This window comes from Aedes aegypti, chromosome 1 (assembly GCF_002204515.2).
Source record: "Aedes aegypti strain LVP_AGWG chromosome 1, AaegL5.0 Primary Assembly, whole genome shotgun sequence".
Taxonomy (NCBI): Eukaryota; Metazoa; Arthropoda; class Insecta; order Diptera; family Culicidae; genus Aedes; species Aedes aegypti.
In genome coordinates, this window is record NC_035107.1 from 13,781,146 (window position 1) to 13,804,112 (window position 22,967).

The 22,967-nt window shown below is 38.9% G+C and overlaps 1 protein-coding gene across 1 annotated transcript; it reads right to left on the bottom strand.

Annotated features, from left to right (window-relative positions):
* Positions 1-382: 382 nt before the first annotated feature.
* LOC5569474 (allantoinase) lies at positions 383-22,135 on the bottom strand. The gene is made up of 3 exons (XM_001658510.2): positions 21,845-22,135; positions 1,428-1,841; positions 383-1,367 (listed from the first exon to the last, which is right to left on the bottom strand). The coding sequence occupies exons 1-3, from the start codon at positions 22,004-22,006 to the stop codon at positions 519-521; spliced, it is 1,425 nt and encodes a 474-aa protein (XP_001658560.1). The 5' UTR covers positions 22,007-22,135; the 3' UTR covers positions 383-518.
* Between the last annotated feature and the right edge of the window lie 832 nt (positions 22,136-22,967).

Genomic DNA, 22,967 nt, shown 5'->3' on the forward strand with positions numbered 1-22,967 from the left:
CTCAGAAAGTGATTTTTTGTTTCAAGAATCCGTTGAACTCGAACTTTAATATCGATTTCCTCCGTTCATGAGTTTTGTGACATAGAGTGTTTTCAAATGTTGGTCTAGAAATATTCACGAGTCACGTCGCCTGATTCAGCGGAAGACACAGAACCAAAGCATGTTTTGATGGAAAATAACTTGTTGCTTTCACAGAAATGGAAAACTACGCACGCGGTACACAGATTAGATGCACCCCCGGTCAACAACGCGTGATGTGCGTGTTTTGTCTTGCCTAGGATGTTTTTCGTGAATGAACTTGAATAGACCGTTTTTACGAATCGCTTTAAAACAGCTGTTTCGTTTTACATGATCTATTGGATTGTCAGTATCTCAGTAATGATTCTTATTAAAACAATGAATTTATTCATCGAAAAATCTCTTAAAAATCTACTATCATACAATCTAAAATACTTTTAATCCTATCAGACTTTGTACAAAATTTACAATCAACATACTCGCGAGCTCCCATCAACCGATCACTTCTCAACCTTCCCCGCCCTCCTGCTGCCCTTCTTCATCAGAATATTGCCCAGCGGCTGTCCGAACTTCTCCTCCTGCCTGTAAACCGGCGAGCCGCGGATGAAACTCGCGTGAACCACCCCATGCAACTTCCGATCCATGTACGGATTGGCCTTATTCTGGAACTCGATGATATCGCTTGTCACCGTAAAAGTACCCTCCGGATCCCACACGCAAACATCTCCATCGTATCCGATCTCCAGCCGTCCCTTGACCAGATCCAGCCCGCACATCTTGGCCGGTTCCGTGCAGAGTAGCCTCACCACATCTGGAATTTCCAAACCGTACCGCTGGCAGTTGGTCCAGAACAGCGGCAGCCCAAACTGAACCGATGAAATGCCGCCCCAGGCTTTGAGGAAGTTGCCACGATCCTTACCGGACGTCAGCAGCTTCATACCGGGAGTGCTGGGCGAATGGTCGGACACAACCATGTCGATGTCCCCGTCGCAGACCGCTTGCCACAGGAGTTCCTGGTTGCTTTTGGCGCGAATCGGTGGACAACACTTGTACTCGGTGTGGGCATCGGGAATCTCTTCGGCGGCGATCGACAGATAATGGTGGCACGTTTCCACCGTTAACTGAGCTCCGTTGGAACGGGCTTCTCGGATTGTGGGCAGGGCTCGTGCCGAAGAGAGGTGGACGATGTGACACGGGACGTCATACTGCTGGGACAGGCGTGAAACCAACTTGATGGCATCGGCTTCCATCTGATCCGGACGAGCCTGGAGGAATGTCTGGTACTGTTTTGGGTTGTCCTCGCGGGAGTGGCTGTGGTTGTGCGAGTTGCACTCGACCTCGGCGTGGAACTGAAATTTGAAACGGGTTTAGAACAATCGGAAGATTTCAAAGCGAGTCTGAACACTTACTGCCAGCACCGATCCGGATCCTTCCATCGTCTGCAGAGCTTTGTGTAGATCCTCATCCCCAACGTGCTGGAACTCGTCCACCCCACTCGGACACAAAAAACACTTGAATCCGACGACTCCGGCCTGTATCATATCGCACAGCTCGTGGCTATTACCAGGAACAACACCTCCCCAAAAAGCCACGTCCACAAAGATCTTCCCACGGGCGGCGTTGATCTTGGTGCGCAGATTGGCCATGGTGGTCGTCGGCGGGATCGAATTCAGCGGCATGTCGCAGATCGTGGTGAAACCGCCGGCCGCAGCCGCCTTGGTGGCCGTGTGGAAACCCTCCCACTCCGTCCGGCCCGGTTCGTTGATGTGAACGTGCGAGTCGATCAGGCCCGGCATCACGACCAGGTCACCGAAATCGTATACCTGCGAGGTTTGAGTGGTGGAATTTCCGGTCAACAGGGTTTCATGTGGGTGATTCGATGAGGTGAGATGAATGGATGACGATCACAAGACGGTTACGCATGCATTAACTGGATCCCAGAACTATTCACCTTTCATAACACGTGCACAATTATTTGAAGATATTGCTGTTTGCATTTGAGGTGCAAATCTTGACTAAATGTCCTCCAAATGCGGTAACACAATAGAAATATTAGTAGTAGAACGCTAATGGCGCTGTTCTCACAAAACTGAATTAGTTTATTATCACCTTTAACTGTATCTTTTCATTGTTTGTTCGATGCCATGTTGTAATGGATGATTTTAAAATTTATTTGACACTTTGAGGACCGGTACTCAAGCTTGTAGGGATAGTGAAAGGCAAGGAATAAAATAATTCAAATTTAATAAGGATTTGCTCGATGTTGAAGAAAAGATACTGATTCAGATCATAGTAGGCAGTTGTTTCCGAGTATGAAAAGCAGATGTCAGTTTGTTGGTTTGTTTTGGGGAAAATAAACGTGTTTCTGTAAAACGAGTGAACATTGGTGTTTGAAATATAAAAAGTATTACCGAAACCGTGTGAAAAATTGGCCTGAGAAAAAGACAGTTCACCACATGGCGCAGCTGCTCCCACAACAAATAATGTATCAAGAAGAGCGGGTGGCTAAATCGTTTATTGGTATAGTTTTCCTTAATTGGTGTGAATTACATCAACAAGTGTTCCGAATCGCCTTATCAGACAATTTATGCTGCTTCTTTTTCCGAACTGGAAGTGAGTTATGAGTTTGGACAGAAATACTTCAACAATCTTTCATTTGCAAGTGCAGAAACGCGTGGATTTTTATGGAGTTCCAACGTCGGTAATGAAACGACAAAAAGGTGATCGTTGCATAGCAACCATTGATGCATAATAATTCTAAGGTAGGTGACACACAGAGCGTTGAATGTATGGAGACGCGGGTCAACAATCAAAACTGGAAGATCTAGCCACATCAGCACCTCGGTATGTAAGGAACAGTTGTTCTTGGTCAAAGGATCTATAATTTGCATAAATGACATATGTTGTACACATAATCGCAAAACTGCATCATGCGCCAATTTGATTATTTTCCATGAAAAAATACGAATTGTACCTAATTTACTGACGTAAGAAGTTTTATGCAAATATGTCACTTTTTACTCGTAACTGCAAAAGTGGCTTTTACGCCGTAATGATTTACATAAATATAATGATAATAATAAAAATAAAGATGAAATACATACATTATGAAGCAAAACTGGTTCAAGCAGTGTTTATGCAATGTTATGCATCCTTTTATATTGGAATGTGAGTATAACATGAAGTTGAAAAAGAAGTAGGAAAAAAAGAAAGCAGAAAATGTATGTATTCTTGGTTTTAATAATATAGTTCATCAATATGAAGCATTTATAATATATCAATACCTTTGGATACGAGTTAAATATGAAAGTAGTAATTATAGTGAACGTCAAAAAATATATTTAAAAATAAACAATTATGCTCTTTATATATTTACTAATTGGTGAATAAGAAATTTTGAACACTTATTTGGCCAATGTGGTATCAAAGAATGCATCTAAAAAAAATGAAAACAGTCAAAGTAAAGGCCAAAATCATAACATCTGTAAAAGTAGGTTCCTTAGCCGAGTGGTTACAGTCCGCGGCTACAAAACAAAGTCATGTTAAAGGTGCCTGGGTTCGATTCCCAGTCGGTCCAGGATCTTTTCGTAATGGAAATTTCCTTGACTTCCCTGGGCATAGAGTATCATCGTACCTGCCACACGATATACGAATGCGAAAAATTACAACTTTGGCAAAGAAAGCTCTCAGTTAATAACTGTGGAAGTGCTCATAAGAACTCTATGTTGAGAATCAGGCTCTGTCCCAGTGAAGACGTAATGCCAAGAAGAGGAGATTATAAACTAAAAAAAAAAGTCTCAAGAAATCTAAATATTGTAAAAGTTGAAACTGTTTCAGAACATGTCCCCTGAGAATGTAGAATATAAAAACCTTGAGATGGTAGCTCATAAAATGTGCATCTCCTGAGTATGTAGACAATGCATCAAAAAGGGACTGCCCTGAGAGCATAGCTAAAAAAACAAGTCACCTGATAGGGTAAAAAAAAACGAGTCCCCTGAGATGGTAGATTAGTAGATAAAGTGAGCCCAAGTAGTTGACTAGTAAGTGAGTTCCCTGATAGATTACCTCACAAGAAAAACGAGTCATTTGAGAGAGTGATTACTCAAAGAACCAAGTCCCTTGAGAGTGTAATTAATGAAAACAGCTAGGGTAACTAATAAAAAACCCGAATCCCTTTTGAGGGTTCCTAATAAAAAGCAAGTCCCCTGAAAGGGGAGGCTAATAAAAAAGCGAGTCACCTAAGAGAGTAGGCTACAAGAAGTGAGTCCCCTGAGAGGGTAGGTAATAAAAACGAGTTCCCTGAGAGGGTATCTAATAAAGAAGTGAGTCCCCTGAGAGGGTAGTCTGCACAAAGTGAGTCCCCTGAGAGAATAAGATGAAAAGCGAGTCCCCTGAGAAAGTAGGTAATAAAAAGTGAGTCCCCTGAGAGGGTAGTCTTCATAAAGTGAGTCCCCTGAGAGGGTAGTTTACAAAAAGTGAGTCCCCTGAGAGGGTAGGTAATTTAAAGCAAGTCCCCTGAGAGGGTAGTCTTCATACAGTGAGTCCCCTGAGAGGGTAGGTAATAAAAACGAGTCTTCTGAGAGGGTATCCAATAAAAAAAGAGCCCCTGAGAGGGTAGGTAATAAAAAAGTGAGTCCCCTGAGAGAGTAGTCTTCATAAAGTGAGTCCCCTGAGAGAATAGGTAATAGAAACGAGTCCCCTGAGAGGGTATCCAATAAAAAGTGAGTACCCTGAGAGGGTAGTCTTCATAAAGTGAGTCCCCTGAGAGGGTAGGTAATAGAAACGAGTCCTCTGATAGGGTATCCAATAAAAAGTGAGTCCCCTGAGAAAGTAGGTAATAAAAAAGTGAGTCCCCTGAGAGAGTAGTCTTCATAAAGTGAGTCCCCTGAGAGGGTAGGTAATAGAAGCGAGTCCCCTGAGAGGGTATCCAATAAAAAGTGAGTCCCCTGAGAGGGTAGTCTTCATAAAGTGAGTCCCCTGAGAAAGTAGGTAATAGAAACGAGTCCCCTGAGAGGGTATCCAATAAAAAGTGAGTCCCCTGAGAGGGTAGTCTACAAAAAGTGAGTCCCCTGAGAGGGTAGGTAATTAAAAGCAAGTCCCCTGAGAGGATAGTTTTCATAAAGTGAGTCCCCTGAAAGGGTAGAATAAAAACAAGTCCCCTGAGAGGGTAGTCTACAAGAAGTGAGTCCCCTGTGAGGGTATCCAATAAAAAGTGAGTCCCCAGAGAGGGTAGTCTACAAAAAGCAAGTCCCCTGAGAGGGTAGTCTTCATAAAGTGCGTCCCCTGAGAGGGTATCTAATAAAACAGTGAGTGAAGGATTTTTGATTGGATTACTGAAAGAATGAATCTTTTCCGTAGCGAAAATTGAAATTTATCAATATCACTGATGTGCCGCGAACTGAGACAAAGTAACAATTGAAAAAAAACCATGATTATTGCGACCGACACTTTTGAAAACAAGAATTTTCCAGGCCCCCCCTAGGCCCCCTCCAGAAAAATATCCTAGCTACGCCAATGGATGCGACGATTTCTTCAGTAGATACGAGTAACTGACACTGAAGAAGACTGCAAGTGGTAGTCGAAATACGCGTATCTGTCAAAGATAAGCATTTAGGAGCGGAATTAAAAGGATACACGGTACTCCATCTACTTTTAAGTTTCTCTATTTGAGATTCTGCTCAGAGGATTCGAACATTCATTAAAAAGAGATAGCATAGTATTCAGAACTTAGCATGACGTGCATTTTTTTATGGAAATATTTACATCTACAATTCCAAAAACTATTAGAACAGCAAGAATCCACAAAACAGCATATTATTGGAAGAAGGTGATTTTTGAACAGCCTTCTCTTCCAGATATTAAATTAAACGTATAATTGTAAAGAAGAGCCTATGATTCAAAGAAGGGATAATTTATGATGGAAGTATTAAGAGTAATGATGACATTAATTACTGAATAAGTATGTCTCGAAAGAACAGTTTAATTATAAAAGAAAAAAAATGCTGATTAAAACATTAGCAGCACTAACTCCAGTAATTTTGGCGACAGTATAACTATGAAGAACAGCCTTCAATTTAAAGAAGGGATAACCTCTGATGAAAAAATTGCCAATAATATGTGTACAACCAAACTCAAAAGATGAGCAGCAGTTCTTATTCTTGGCATTACGCCCCAACCCAAGTTCTTAGTTAAGTGTTCTAGGAGCACTTCCACAGTTAGGGGTCATGTACAAATTATGTAATGCTCCAAGGGGAAGAGGGGGTCAAGCCAAGAGTGACAAGCCTTACAAAATTTTCGATGGACTCATACAAATAACGTGACAAAAAAGGTGAGGGGATCGAAAAAGTCGAAATTTAAAGTGACATAATTTGTGTACCATCTCTTATTAAGCAAAAGTTTGCTCTGGCAAAGTAATAATTTTTCATTCTTATTTGTGCACGATACATGAGCACGATTATTCATGGCCAAGGATCATGGATCTATTTGGAACCGAACTAAAATACCTTCAGCATGGTTTGACTCTATGGTAACAGAAGTTACCACATGCTAATCATTTAATCAAGTGTTTTCCTAGAAATTGACCTCAAAGGATTCACAACTATGGGACGACTGCAAGACAATCGCATTTCAAAGGACACACTGTTATCGTTGGAGCCCTCTACAATTACCAAAAAAGTCAGCTCACATTTTTTACCAATTTCAGTTTTCATTTTGGAAATTATGCCTATCGTCCATTATGCCTAATGACCATTATGCCAAACATCCATTATGCCTATCGTATTTATGCCTATCGTACTTATGCCTAACGTCCTTATGCCTAACGTATTTATGCCTAACGTCGTGCACCCTCATTATTCTAGCCAAGAGATTCGAGATTTTGCCACCAGACGGCGCTAGTGAGCATAGAATTTTTGGTTTCCGGGTAGCTCAGGATCCTGACCACTTAGAAAGATGGCGTCTTCGGCAAAGTTGTTTAGTAGCTCAAAGATTATCATTATAAGAGCTATGAGACTTAAAATTTTGCCACCAGGTGGCGCTAGTGAGTATGAAACTTTTGTTTTGCGGATATCTCAGGATCCTGACCACTAAAAAAGATGGAGTCTTCGGTAAATTTGTTGAGTTGCTCAACTTTGCTTAAGACGCCATGTCTTTGTTGTCAAGATTCTGATACATCCGCAAAATAAAAGTTTCATGCTCACTAGCGCCACCTGGTGGCAAAATTTTGAATCTCATAGCGTTTATAATGATAGTCCTTTAGCTGATGAACAACTTTGCCCAAGACTCCACCTTTTTGAATGGTCATAATCAAGAGCTATTCGCAAAACAAAAACTATATGCTCACTAGCGCCACCTGGTGGCAGAACTTTGAATCTCATAGCTTCTATAATGATAGTCCTTGAGCTACTGAACAACTCTGCCGAAGGCGCCATCTTTCTAAGTAGCTAGGATCCTTAGATAACCGCAAAACAAAAGTTTCATGCTCACTAGCGCCGTTTGGTGGCAAAATTTTAAATCTCATAGCTTTTATAATGATAGCCCTTGAGCTACTGAACAACTTTGTCGAAGACGCCATCTCTCTAAATGCTCAGGATCCTGAGCTATCGGGAAAACTAAAAATCTATGCTCACTAGCGCCGCCTGGTGGCATAATCTTGAATTTCTTGGCTAGAATAATGATAAACCTTGAGTAACTGAACAACTTTGCCGAAGACGCCATCTTTCTAAGTGGCCAGGATCCTAAGCTATCCGCAAAACAAAAATTCTATGCTCACTAGCGCCGCCTGGTGGCAAAATCTCGAATCTCTTGGCTGGAATAATGATAGTCCTTGAGCAACTGAACAACTTTGCCGAAGACGCCATCTTTCTAAGTGGCCAGGATCCTAAGCTATCCGCAAAACAAAAATTCTATGCTCACTAGCGCCGCCTGGTGGCAAAATCTCGAATCTCTTGGCAGAATAATGATAGTCCTTAAGCTGCTGAACAACTTTGCCGAAGACGCCATCTCTCTAAGTGGTCAGGATCGTGAGCTATCAGGAAAACAAAAATTCTATGCTCACTAGCGCCACCTGAAGGCAAAATTTAGAATCTCATAACTTTTATAATGATAGCGCTTGAGCTACTGAACAACTTTGCCGAAGGCGCCATCTTTCTAAGTGGCCACGATCCTGAGATATCTGCAAAACAAAGGTTTCATACTCACTAGCGCCGCCTGGTGGCAAAATTTTGAACCTCATAGCATTTATAATAATAGCGCTTAAGCTACTGAACAACTTTGCCGAAGACGCCATCTCTCTAAGTGGTCAGGATCCTGAGCTATCGGGAAAACAAAAATTCTATGCTCACTAGCGCCGCCTGGTGGCCAAATCTCGAATCTCTTGGCTAGAATAATGATAGTCCTTGAGCTACAGAATAACTTTGCCGAAGACGCCATCTTTCTAAGTGGCCAGGATCCTGAGCTATCCGCAAAACAAACATTTTATGCTCACTAGCGCCACCTGGTGGCAAAATTTTGTTGTTGCATGAAAGTCATGGTAGTCTATGTGTGATTGTCACGCTCACTACAGTTTTTGACGGTACATTTCGGTTCACTGTAGTCGTTACTATGGCTACATAAATAACACGGCTCCGCTCAAACGTCAAATAACGAACACGTGCACAGGCTTGACAATTCTCCTCAACATCATCAGAGTTCGGTGACATACTCTAGAGCAGCGTGCTGCCAATGCCTCTCTGCGAGGGAGCCAAAAAATGCTAAGCAGCGAGGCAACGAAAAATGAGCGAGGAAGATGCAGCACAAAAAAAAACCGAGTTAAATTCCATCAAAAAAGGGTGCTCTCACAACTCCCCGAGGACTGTCTGTTCGGGCGGCAGACTCGAGAGTTCGTTTGAAGTGTGAGTGATGGTGAGCATCGCAACGAGAGAGAGAGAGTGTCTGAAAAAAATCCTCGCATTTTTCTGCACTCTCACTCGAATCGCTTGAGGATCTGTGTTGAAAATTTTGAGTTTATTTTTTTCTCCTCAGAAAAACGGCAAAATCGCCTCCTCTTTGCCTCGCAGAGGAGTTTCTATCAAGCCTGCTCGTGCATAGGCCCATTGGTGGTAGTTCATGGTGTATTTTTGACAGTTCACGTTTTCCAGAACTCTTTTTGAGCGTGTAGGTTTTTCTTGAACATTCATTGAATGGTTTGAGAGGTATTCCCATACAGTCTTTACACCCGAACTGGAAAACTCTGCATCGTCAATTTTTGGAATGTGCGGAAGCTGAACTGGCTTTGCTAACCAGTCGGAGTTTTGCTACACGAAGAATTTGTATGATCTTCCACATTTAGCCGATTTTTGGTTTATTTTGCTACAATAAAATTTGCAAAACGTCTCTAGCTCGTTCTCGAATATGTGAGATAAAGAACCAGTGCCATAACAACTGTACATGAAATTTAGAACATGATTTTTTTTTTCGATTGGGTTGATCGTCGGAACACCACGGCTCGAAACAATCTTTATTGATGATTGTGGCAGCATAAATTCGTCAAATTTTATTTTAAAGTAGATTCCAGAAAGGTACTTTGAGGTACTTTTTTGTACGGGCTAGAAGAAGAGAGAGGTTTAAATTTATTCTTCATTGAAGAGCTTATAGTTCAGAAGCATCTTTTTCTACAATTGTTAAAGTATATCACACAAAATTAAATGGAATGACTCCACTCACTTGTTTCAACACGGTCCATAACGATTTTCACTTTTAAAATGTAATTAGGATAGAGGAATTGAATTGATACGAAAAAAATAATGCATAATATATAACGATGAATCAGCTTGTCAACACGTTTTAGTTTGTTTTGATAAGCACACGAACATTCTGTTCTGTACTACACGCCAAAAACATATGTTAACATCATGGCCTACTTGAAACGATCAAATATGAAAGTTAATTTTTTCACTCTTGTCCAAGGGACGAAGCACTGTGAAAAATATGTAGCTCTAAAAATAGCTAAACCTTACTCCGTTTGGCGCAGATTCCAGGCCTTAAAGCCCGACCAATTTTAGTTTCCAGCTAAGATTCATTAAATTCATGAGATGACCATTCTTTTGAGTATAAAAACATGTAGAAATTTGATTTTTTGCCGAAAAATATATTCCAGGAAAGACAAAAAGTCAAGAAGTTTCAGATCGCTAGGTGGTCCCGGTCAAAAGTTTGGATTGGAAACAAAAAAGGTAAAAAATTCCAATTGATCAAAGTAGTCCCTTTTCGGTTAATTTGTGTCCTATCCTGTGTTAGATACGATTGCAGTCAATTCGATTTCTGACTTGCTTTGATTACACCGCTTCGACAATTTCTTGGTCCACGTTTTCTTATAGTGTTTGGTCGGCTCTTCTGACATTTCCAAACTCCGCATTGCCAGATCAGAGAAAACAAAGGAATACAACTAGGTCGAACATATCAATCGTTCTTCCGATGATAATTTTATTCCTTGAAGTAGCAACGAATCCCCCGAGTGCTTAAAATATCCCCCAAGAAAGCGACCTATGGACCTGCATTCACTGATGGTCTATTTTTACCCACCAGGCTTCCTTAAGGGGTCACGAGGGGTCCGTCAATGGTTTGCAATCAATCACAAAAAACAAATCCATTTCATGGATCACTTGATCGGTGTGTGGCGTCTTCTCAGTTGGTGGCGTCGAGCTGTTTTTTTTTTTGCACACTGAATTGCTAAATTGGGTGAATCAGAAGTCGAGCGATGATAACAACTGCCAACGTCCAATCTCATCCAAGCAACCGCGAGTCGGGGCAAGTTCAATAGCATTTGCGATTTCACCTACATACATTACTAGTCCCCAATCTTGGTACTATACGTGGTGGAATTTTTACTTATTTTACTTTTTTTTGCAATCAATGTTGTTTGTTGTCCAACGAGGATGATTCTATCTGTTCCCGGTGTACTATCTGTTCCTCGGTGTATGTTCATGTGAGCGTCCCGTGACCATTTGATGAGATAACCAGGCATCCGATGTGACCCCTTGTCAGAAACAAAACTGCCCTGCAATTTGTGTTTTGATGCGACAATGGCTTCGGAAACAGAAGTGCGAATCAATTCTAAGTCTATAAGGGAGATAAGAACCCGAAGAAGAGTCAGTCAGGTGCGGTGAAAGTCAAATTGCGAAATCTTATCGCGTTTAATTGGGTGTATTCGGCCGTTGGTTGGTTTATGGTTGCGCTGACGTCATTCGATGATTATTATCTTTCTGATAATGGTCATTGGATGGACATGGTCTTGACTATCTCGTTTCCCGAATTGTTGCGAATGGTTGCAAGATATTTCTAGGGTGTTCTGGGACCAGGGATTGAAATGGTGATAATTGATAATATCGATCACCAGAAGTCTTCTGCTTCTTTGTTTTAACATTTTCTTTTTCGATAATCGGGTTCTAAAGTTTTTAATGAAATCTTGTATTTATTTAATAACACGAAAGAGCATGTTACTGCAACTACTTAAGTAATTTTTCCCGCTCAAATAACGGCTATATCATGATTAAACTTCAATTCATAAATTGGATCCATAAATGAACCTTGACACTTTTGATCATGTTTGACGTTCGCTTAGTCGACAAAAACACCACAGGGGTTTTAGTTTGAACACTGGGGTTGTTCCTCTCTGACATTTCTGAAGGGACACGGAAAACAAAATACACCCAGAATTTGAGTTTAAGCCAAGGGGCGTGACAAAATCTTAAAAAAAAACATAAAAAATATGTTTTGGACTTAAACCAACGGAAAACATTAGAAAATTGAGTAAACATGTATTTTTGGCCTAAAGTTAAGCGTTTGGCACTAAAATTGGGACAGCGCTTCAGGACCCCATTGGACATGTTTTTAGTGAGTTTATCACAAAATGTCGACAGACAAACATCGAAAGGAAATGGTCGAAGGGCAGAAGGTCGAAGAGTAAAATAAAAAAAAATCCTAACGAAGCAAATCATTCCCGACATTTTTTTTCTTTCAAGCAGACTTCAAGGTAGCTGCGAATCTTTCATTATGTCTCTCTGTAGGGCCAACGCTTTCACTTTGGCCTGTACGGGTTAAGTGTCATTTTGGCATACTTTCAGTAAATGTACAGCAAAAGCTTGTTATTCGTGATCAAACGTCAACATTCCACCGCAAAATCGCTAGTGTTTGGAGGTGATTTTAACCTCCAAATTACCAAATAACCTCCAAATCATCACCTCCAAGTTAGTTCTAATAACCTCCGTTATATGAAATATGGTGGCGCGTCGATCGTCGCAAGTTTATCGTTAAACAGTCAATACAGCCATTCCATGAAAAACCGATCTATTGGGTCATCGAATTCCGTAAAAATATTTTGAGCCTTAGCCGGAATAAGGATACATGTGTTTTTTGGATTTTTCCGAAAAAGGGTGACCAAAAAAACGCGATTTTGCAAAATAACATTTTTTTTAATTAAAACTTTTGAGCTGTTTAACCGATTTTCAATTTTCTGGGACGAAAGGACAGCTATAGATTTTGACTTTTCAAAAAAATATATTATAAAATTCCACAAAAAATGTTTTTTACATGAAAAACAAAATTAAAAACTCCGTTTTTTCCTGAAGGCCTCGGGAAAAAGGGGCTATTACTGTTCTCTTTTTCTCATGAAAGTTCAGAAAATTTTACGTTTACTGTCAAATTTTCAGCAATGTGTGTTTTTTAGTTTTTGAGATATATTTTTTTGAAAATAAAACATTAGGCGCACAAGCTTTTTTTTTTAATCATAACTTTTGAACAGTTTAACCGATTTCCAATCTTTTTTATGGAATGAAGCTTAAGCTTAAGATTTCATTTTTGTCAGAACAAATATAAAACAATGAAAAAAAAATTACATGAAAAACTGTAAAAATGTATAGTTTTTTAGGAAATTTTTATATTTTTTCATGTAAAAAAAAGTTCATTCCATAAAAAAAAGATTGGAAATCGGTTGAGCTGTTCAAAAGTTATGATTTTTTTAAATAAAAAATCTAATGCGCTGAAACCTTCAGTGTGTGCCAATAAAAAAATGACTGATTTTTTATTTTCAAAAAAAATATATCTCAAAAACTAAAAAACATACATCGCTGAAAATTTAACAAAAAATATAAAATTTTCTGAACTTTCAAGAAAAAATGAGAACAGCAATAGCCCCTTATGTACCGAGGCCTTACTTGATATCGAGTTAGAGAACCGTAGTAAAAACTGATTATCATGGCTACCTCGATGGTGCCTTGGATCGCATTTGCATTACATTTGTGTTCAATAACTCGATACCTTCCTAACTCGATGGGCCCTTCAATATCGTGTTATGTAGAGTTAACTGTATTAATTAAACATGAGATATTCCGGTGTAATTTTAAGGTCAAATTTACTGCAAAGTCTGCTAGTTTTTCTACTGCAAATTCTGCTCTAATTTGCGAAATTCTTCGGGGATCTGCCAGATTTTTTGAGGAAATTTTTTAGTTGTTCTCAAAAGAAATTGTGCTAGAATTTTCGAGGGGAATTTTGCTGCAATTGAAAAGGGACATTCTTCTGCAATTTACAAGGAATATTCTGGTACAATCTCTGAGGATTTCTGTTTAAATTTCGAAAAGATTTTATGCTAGGATAGTGAAAGAAATTTATACCTATATGATATGCTAGAATTTTCAAGGAAAATTCGACATGAATTTCTTCGCAAAATTCAGCAGCATGAGAGCATAATTAACACTAGAAAGTTATCAGAATTTTCTTCAGAAATTCTAGCACAATTTTTCTTTAACATCCTAGCAGTATTTTTTTAGAAACTCAAACATAAAATTACTCGAAAATTCAAGAAGAACTTCCTTTGAAAATTATATAAAAATTTCACATAGAAAGCTTAGTTGAACTCCTCCAAAAAGCTCTAGAAAAAAATCCCTTGGAATCTAGGATAATTCTTCTTGGAAATTTAAGAATAATTTCCATTGGAAAGTCCAGATAAATAGTCCTATGAAATTCTAGAAGAATTTCCCTTGAAATTTTTTAGAAAAAATTTCTTTTGATTGTTCTAGAAGAATTTCCTTTGATAATTCTAGAATTCTTTTGGTAATTGCAGAAGAATTTCATTTGGAAACTGTAAAAAATCCATTGGAAATTCTAGTAGATGTTCCCTTGGAAGTCATATATCAAGCATGTGCTAGAATAAGGGCGTAAGTCTTCTATGCATAAAGGTGACAAGATGCAAGTTGGTCGGGAATTTTTCTTTTCAGCATGCAAGATTGCATAGTTGCCAAGCAGTCTGAAGTGAAAAATGCTAGCAAACCCGCATCTTGTCACTTTTATTCACAGAAGAGAACCTAAGTAACAATGAAAGCTGAACAGTAAGAGTATTTGCTGAACAATGGCTGAATAATGGTGTACAAGGCTGAACACCGTGACAGCTGAACAACAATTTGAAGAAAAGCTTATTAAACACTCTTATTCAGCAGTATTCTCAAAGCTGAATATCAAGTTGAACAAGCTATTTTCCATCTACAATTTTAACCTTTGTTCAGCCATCCTGAATGATATTGATTAAAGGTTATTTAAAGCTTTAATCAAATCAACAGCCATTGTAGAAAGTGTCCAGCTGTAAGTTGACAAAAATATACACACCAACATTTGGCTAAAACACTAAATTAATGATTTAAAAACTGTTCCATCGAACTCACCGAACAACAAATTTTCACATCCCGTAGCGGACATGCCGTAAATACACATGGGCCTAGCGTTTGTCGAAAAAGAAAACGCCTGAATTCGGCATCCATGAGCTTGCACAACAACAAGATAGAACAATACACTCGCTCATGAAGATTTCTTCATCACATTTGTAATTAATTGTACAGAATCGTAATAATTACCAACTTTCGTTGACAACAATTAAACAGCAGTAATTGAAGGTTATCGAGAATTCAATTTCAAAACAAAAATCACAACACACAAAACACTAACTTTAGTGTTTTTGCATAGCACTGATATCCCTTCTCCAGCCGCAATGCAACCTTTAACATAGCCCTTATTCAGACAAGTCAATAAGTTATTCCCTTGCTTTTAATAATGCTCACACAGTCTCATGTAGAGCAGATGTCAAGGTAAGTGGTTATAAATCAGTGGATCCCAGTTCAATTCTCAATTGTTAATATTTACAAATCTTCATCTTTAAAATCCAGCATACATCTCCCCTATGTGTTTGAAATTGTAAGTTGCGTTTATAAAATCCAAAGCTATGAACCTGTAAATATTTTAACAGTTTTTGGTTTATCGTTGAATAATGGATGAATAAGCGATTGTTAAGCTTTCGAAGGCTGCCATCTGTTCTAAAAATAGAATTATCGTTATTGAAAGGAGGTTGAATAAGCGCATGATAGACTTTTATTCAGCCTTCCATCGAGCTTCAATTAAGCTTAAGGCTGAATAAAATCGCCAGAATTAGATGTTTAACAGCTGTACAACAGTGTATGCAGGCTATGAACAGATTTTGTTCAAACAAAGGCTGAATTGAATTAGTTATAGAAGCGTTTGTTTAGCTTCAAATTGTTACCTGGGAAGATCGATGAAGATAAACTGATCATGCGACTTACGCCCTTATTCTAACACACGCTTGATATATAAAATTCCGGTTAACGTTATAAAGTAAACAGATAAAGCAACAGATAATAAAGTAATAGATTCTAAAGCAACAGATAAAGTTGTCTGCTGCCTGTCAGTGACGCTTTGAAATGTTTCATAGAAAAGTTTCACATGAAGCGCTACAACAGCAGTTTAAGAGCTATTTGACAGAATACCGTGTACGCACCTAACTTTGCGCAGCTCCAAACTTTGCGCATTTTTAAGAAGCACGAAAAAATGATAATGAATCATTGATTTTTTTAACAATTCAGTTTCAGCAACATGTTCGTTTATGTAAAATAAGTATTTGACATTCATTTGTTTACTAAGAAACCCTCGTTAATGTTAGTAAATAAACAAAAAACCTTATCGTCATACGCATAAACGTCAACTTTTACACCGTCTTAGAACAAGCGCTAAGGAGTGGCTCTGCAAAAAATCAACATTTTTATGAACAAAACTGTGTTGTGAAAAGTATATTTGCGGTGTATTTGCAAGAAAGGTAATATTCTAGTAATTCAATTTATTTTCCATATGATATGTTGAATTTTTATTTGAAAAAAGCGATGCGCAATGTTAGGACCCATTTTTTACACGAGGGTCTTAATTTTTCTTAAAATTCTAGAGTAAGTTAAGATAAAAACTGAGGGATAAAAGTTGACTTACAGTTAAAAAGTAATTTTACGAAATTAATTTAGTTCTCATCTTATTTGACTGTAACAATAAAAGTAAAAAAATTCAGAAACCATTTTGAATGTCCAAGATGGTTTATTTTGATTTTATTTAGTAGGAAGCATTGATTTAATGCAATATTAAACAAGAAAAATAAAAGTTCATGTGATTTTATATGAGAAAATTGCGGTGTCCCTCTTGCCCCATAAGACATACTGTTTCTATATATGTAAAACTTAATGTCAAAAGATTTTTTTCGAAAAAATATCCTAACAGCTATATTAAACAATTGAAAATCATCAATACTGTGCGGAAAAACAAATATGTTTTGTATTTATTGGGAGTCAAACCTTGTTTTCCAGTCCTACATTCTTATAATATTTCGTATTTTTGCGTTGGTGAGTTAAATACATTTTTCTTATTTTTTGTACTAAACATTTTTAACTGTCCCCGGCACTGTAGACGTAGTGCCGTAAGGAATTGGTTAAATGAGGCGTCGTCCCTCTTTGACGGCAATCGATACGGCCCAGGACGGTACCGGAGAGACCGTGCCGAGAGGGGAAAGCTCTTTTACGGTTAGGGGTGAGTACCCCGAGCTGTGGACCTCCTTAACAGTTATGACTAAAATGGGCAGAGGTCAGCGATGATCCTTGACGGGTTAGGCTTAGCAGACTTCCGTCTACTAGGCCGAAACGTGTGCTGCTGGTAGGTCACGCCACACCAGCCAGAATGGCGATATTTTAGCGGTAATGAGAAAGGTCCTGAAGAAATAAACTTCCTCTCCCAATTTAGACAGTTACCACTCACTTTTTCTTACAACTTTGAGGACATTTTGAATAATGTACTTTAGCACACGAACGCCTTTTTCAGAATGAAGCGATAGCGATTCTTAAATTTGGCCTAATCTTCTTGTCTAGTTTTTCCTCTCCTCCCCAATTTCCTCAATAATGGGTTGGGGGTTGTTACCACCTGTTGCGTGTAATACGCCTACTGGCCTACTTATCATTTATGTTGTACCCACAGCTTGCATGCAATTTTTCCATGTTTGTAATTCAAATTTAATAATTCTACTAATCTACTAACAATCATATTTTATACATTTTGACAATCGACTAACATTGATAACATTTACTAACCCTTTATCTACTAACCCTGTACTAATTCAACACTACTGAACACTAGAAACGTGACAGTATACAAATAAAAAATAGCACGAATTAAAAAAAAGACTAACAATTTCTAACAAACGGTTACAGCTACGCAGGCCTAATTTTTTTTTTTGTTTTTGTTTATAGAGACTTTACCCAGAAGGGGCATTTGTCTCTTAATCAAAAGGTTTTTATTATCAAAAATTATTTTGTTTTACAATTTGACTTATATACTACTGAACAATCCAATCATTTTTACAAATCTTATTACTTTGCCTTCTGCGTCTTTTTCATTGCTAAGAATTTCAGCCAAATTGTTGTTTATTCCTAGCTTTTGTCTTTCAGCATCGTATCGCTGACAGGCAGCAAGCACATGATGAACTGTTACTTTTCTATTACATAACGTACACACTTCAGATTCATTTTTCTCAAAAATATTCTTCTTATTAAAAATTGAATGACCTAATCGGTGCTCCTTTCTGTCCGTTCTATCTGTCAATTTTCCAACACCGCTTTTAACTATTTTCAAGGTAGTCCTGGGATTTTGACTCCATGTGTTTTGGTGGGCCTTCCAGATCATCTTTTGTATCCATTTGCTGGTATCCTGACAAGGAACTTCTTCAGTTGCAATTGATCGGTTTCTCCCACATCGTGCTGCGTCGTCGGCTTTTTCGTTTCCTGGGATTCCTGAACGTCCGGGTATCCAACAAAAACGAATGTCCTTCCCTTCAATATCAGCTTCAATAAGTTGGATGTAACGGTTCTTCGATTTTCCAGATTCCAATGCTGCTAGGCAACTAGCTGAGTCACTAAAGATGACTGATCTGTTTCTGGCATGTTTGGTTGCTTGTGATAGTGCCTTAGCTTCCGCAGTGAACACCGAACACTGTTTCGCTAGGCTGGCTTCTAATCTCGTGTCTGGTCCTACAACTCCGTACCCAACTTTTCCTTCGGCGAGGGATCCATCCGTGTACCAGTGAGCATATCCTTGGTATTTTCTTCCTATCACCCCTCTGAAAGCAATAAGTCCTAACATAGGGGGCTGTCCAGCTCTTACCTTCGCTTTTACGGACCAATCGATGCAAGGGACCACTTTATTCCACGCTCTTGGGTGTATTGTTGCGAGCTTGCATATTTTTGGTATTTCTTCGCCTGTTAGGTTTTGAAACGCATCTTGAGCTCTCCTCCAAATTTGATTAGAATCGTCATCAGATTTTTCTATCAATGCGCATGCTTTTTTGCTAATTTTCATTATAGCCATGAGTTCAAATGGTAGACATCCTGACTCTACCACTAGGGAAAGAATTGGGGTAGTTCGAAGTGCACCAGAAGCTATTCTAATAATTTGGTTGTATATTGGTGCAAGTTTCTCGATGTTTTCTTGCGAAGTATCTCTAACCCGTAGAAAAGTTTTGACGTAACTATGGAGTTTCCTATATACAATAGAGTCTTACGGTCTGCTTTTCTAGATATTGCTCTAAGAAGATTTAATCTGCTTCTACAGTCTTCTTTCAGTTTTTTAGTATGTTGGTTGAAGTTGCATTTTCTGTCAAAGGTGACTCCGAGGATTCGGGTTGTCTTATTTTTTGCTATTTCCTTTCCGTCTAGAAGAATTTAAGGTCCTTCGAGGTGCCAATTACGATGCTTTTTGAGCTTGCAGCAATGCATACTGGATGATTTGCCGGTGACAATTGAAAACCAATACTTGAGGCCCAATTTTCTACACTCTCTACAGCCTTCTAAAGTCTGCGTCGCAGGTAGCTTACGCGTTTGCCAGATGCAATGAAGACAATATCATCGGCATAGAGAAAAACTTTTACATTTTTCGGGGCAAACTTGAATACTGAATTCATTGCTAGAAGAAAAAGAGACACTGAGAGCACGGAGCCCTGTGGGACACCGTTTTCTAGATGCACTAATTTTGAGAGGACTCCAGAAAAGCTAACCCTCGCCGATCGTTGTTGCAGGAAGTTATTGGTGAATTTATTCATGTTCGTACCAAGATCACAGTCAATGACGGTTTCCATGATGTGCCTATGCCATACCCGATCATAAGCTTTGCTGATATCAAGGGTGACAATTTCACAATGTTCTCCTCTTTCGGCTGCCTCGGCGATAGTTTCATATAGATCTGCTAGATAGTGTGTTGTTCTTTTTCCTTTCCGGAACGCGTATTGTTGTTGGTTAAGTATTCCATTGACTTCTAGATGGTTCATCAGTCGGCGATTTACCATTCGCTCCATTGTTTTGGCAACGCAGCTAATTAAAGATATTGGTCGGAAGCTATTGGATTCACAAGTGCTTTCGCCAGGTTTTGAAATCGGAATTATGATACTCTCTTTCCAAACAGAAGGGATATTGCCACTTTCCCAAATGTGGTTGAACGTACGATAACAAATAGGCATAAGCTGCGGCTGTAAACTATATTGCTCAGATTGTAATCTTGTGAATATATGTATTATAAAAAATAAGAACAGAGTAAATCACTATTCGTGGGCACTCTATGTTTGAGGTGATTGAATAAATTAAATTGAAATTCACGGAAAAAAACTCTTGATGAAACTCATATTAGTTGACACCTTTTTATTTAATACGAAACCAGTAAAAAAGTAAAATTATTTAGAGTAAACGAGCAATTTAAGGCATGTGCAAAGTTAGGCACATCATGCGCAAAGTTAGGAACAATTCAGATATTGTGCGCAATGTTAGGCACAAGGTATTGCATCACCTTTTGTATTTTTTTAATTTTTTGTGAATCATTTTTATTTTTTTTCAAACACGCGTTCTACTGAAGGGTTGAAAGCCTATCGTTGGCAGAAGTTTGAATAAAAAGATACATATTTTAGCCTTATTTGAAGCAAAAATACGATGATAATTTCTTAACTGCGCAAAGTTTGGTGCGTACACAGTACTCTAGAGCTTTCTGGAACTTTGTACGTCGCAATTTGTAGAATGTTCTCGAACTTTTCTTCATTGTCGTTTTCGTTTGCAGGAACTTGATGGATGATCAAAACGTAAACAAACTAATTTCAAGCAAATTGTAGTTCGATCGAACTTGAATCGGGTGGGGATTGTATACGTTATTCAGAACGGGTTTTGCCAATTCAAGTCTAGGTTTGAAAACGAATTCGGCATATGCAAGAGCAAGATACACATGAATAAGATGAATGAGCGCTAAATACTCGAGTTTTATTTTTCAAATTTACAGTAAAACCGCCATGAATCGATGATCCATGACTCGATATCGACTCATGGAAGCATATTTCTATGAGTCGATGGTCCCTTTAATATCGACTCATGGAGGTTTGACTGTATGACAAAAACTGTAGAACCCTGCAATAGCTATTTAGCTGAATCTTCACGAATTTTTGGTATTGTTCGTTTCTCTAATTCATAGAATTTCCTTAAGCTTTTGAAATGTTTCACACAGAAGAAACACTACAACAACATTTAAGGCTGTAATTATTTCAGATCAGTACATTACAACAGTATTAAGTCCACGTGCTCAATGGAAAGAGAGATACATTTAGTTGATTTTTCGATTATTAGTACCGTAATCCGGGGCAAATTGATCAGTGGGGTCAATTTTATCAAGTCGGTACCGTTGGCATCACAGACATTCTATTTTTTTTTTAGTTCATAGATATCTAATGACGATTTTGAACTATTTCATTTTTATTAAGGTCAGTTTTTCATACAAATATTCACACACACCTTCAAATGTAAGCAATACTCTTCGAAATTTCGGTACCAAAAAATCTGCTGATGTTAAGCCTATGTAAAATAATTTCCCTTGCAAAGTCTAGAAAAGAAATCAAAGAATTTCCTTTGAATTTCTTTAAAATTTTATTTTGGTAATTCTAGAAGAATATCCTTCGGTAATTCTAGAAGACTTCCTGAAGTAATTCTAGCAGAAATTTTTGAATTTCCCTAGGAAATTTTAGAAGAATTTTCTTTTAAAATTTTAGCCATTTTTCAATAACTTTCCTTGAAAATTGTAGAAGATTTGCCTTGGAAATTCTGGCAGAATCCTTCAAAATTGAAAATTCTAGAGGAATTTCCATAGGTAATTCTTAAAGAATGTCACTTGGAAATTCTCCTTTGTAATTTTAAAGGATAAATATATATTTCTTTATCAGTAAATGGAGAAATCCACTCTAGGGTTTTAAAACACTCTAGTTGTGAAACTCCCAAGAGCCTACGAAATTTCGATTATTATTTATTGTACGACAGCCAACTTTGATCACTCTCCGCTAACAAAAATGACACATTTTGTAATCCCTGACTACATCGGAAACTCTTGTTTTCTAACTCTGAACAAATGAAAATGAAAATGGTTGCTTAACCTAAACCGAACTCCGTCGCTCACTCGATCGCCATACCTCAGCTTCATTGTACTCCAGATATTGATCCACGTCTTTTGGCGACTCCAGAATCAACGTCACTTTTCCATCAACGCCGGACACCAAAATTCCTCCAGCAAAAAAATCCGGATACTGTTCCGAATTGACAAATATTCGGTTACCGATGTATAAAGTGTCCATATTTGCTCAATAAATGTTTCGATAGATTCTCACTGAAGCCCAATAACTAACGAATTTCACTTTTTTTTGTAGAATAACTCTTAAGCGTTCTTGGCGCAACAATTGCTAGCAGCGTACTAAGGATTTCACCCGCGAAAGCACCCACTTATAAGTGAAATGCTCCGCGCGGAAAAATCCACCCAACGGCTATTGCGCTTGCTACAATACACATAACCTCTAGCACCACTATCAGCAACGATTCGAACATCTGCGGCTTGGCGCACATCTCTCCGCATGTCCTGCGCGCAACACACACAATACAACATCCACCGCAATACAACCGCACGCATCACTCACACCTCAACCCAAGTAGCCCGCACCGCCAGGAGATAGTAGCAGCCCGAGTCGAGTCAACAGAGCGCAGCATGCCATGACAACGGCTGTCGAACAAGGAGTTCGCAACACGGCGTAAATTTTTGGGCAATTTCGGACTGAGATATTGCAACACTCAGTCAGTGCCTGGCCGACGCCGTTTTTCGTCGGCAGATAACCAATTCATGTGGCGCAGCAAAACAAGCTCCTTCCCGTGCCCAGCACAGCGCTCATTGCCCTCGCTTCGCCGCTTCGTCGCCCGAAAAGATAGGCCAATAATAAGGTGCATCTTATCATGCCCGAGTGCCCGAACCAAAAAAAAAAAAGCGTGGTCATCGGGTCACCCGACTCTCATTGGGCGCACGATTTCCTGCCGACAGGGGGTTAATACTTGAGATATTGCGGAACAATTCAGCTGGGCTCGACGCAAACAAACAACGTAGGCTGTGCTGACCCGCCATAATTGCGTCTATTCTTCGGCTTCATTGGCGTCACCACAATCCAAAGCCCGCAGCGTCTCTATGTTTGTTGTTATTTTCGCGCAAAGACTTCGTCCTCGCAGCTGACGATCGTCTTGTCTTAGGCATCCGCCTCTATTTAAGCGATTAGT

What these genes read in the sequence shown, in the direction of transcription:
- LOC5569474 (XM_001658510.2), bottom strand. Translation starts at nt 22,006, where the DNA reads ATGGACACTTTATACATCGGTAACCGAATATTTGTCAATTCGGAACAG. An exon ending in TGGAGTACAATGAAGCTGAG is followed by an intron (nt 1,842 to 21,844) that starts GTATGGCGATCG and finishes CAAACCTCGCAG; the next exon opens with GTATACGATTTCGGTGACCT. An exon ending in GATCCGGATCGGTGCTGGCA is followed by an intron (nt 1,368 to 1,427) that starts GTAAGTGTTCAG and finishes TTCAAATTTCAG; the next exon opens with TTCCACGCCGAGGTCGAGTG.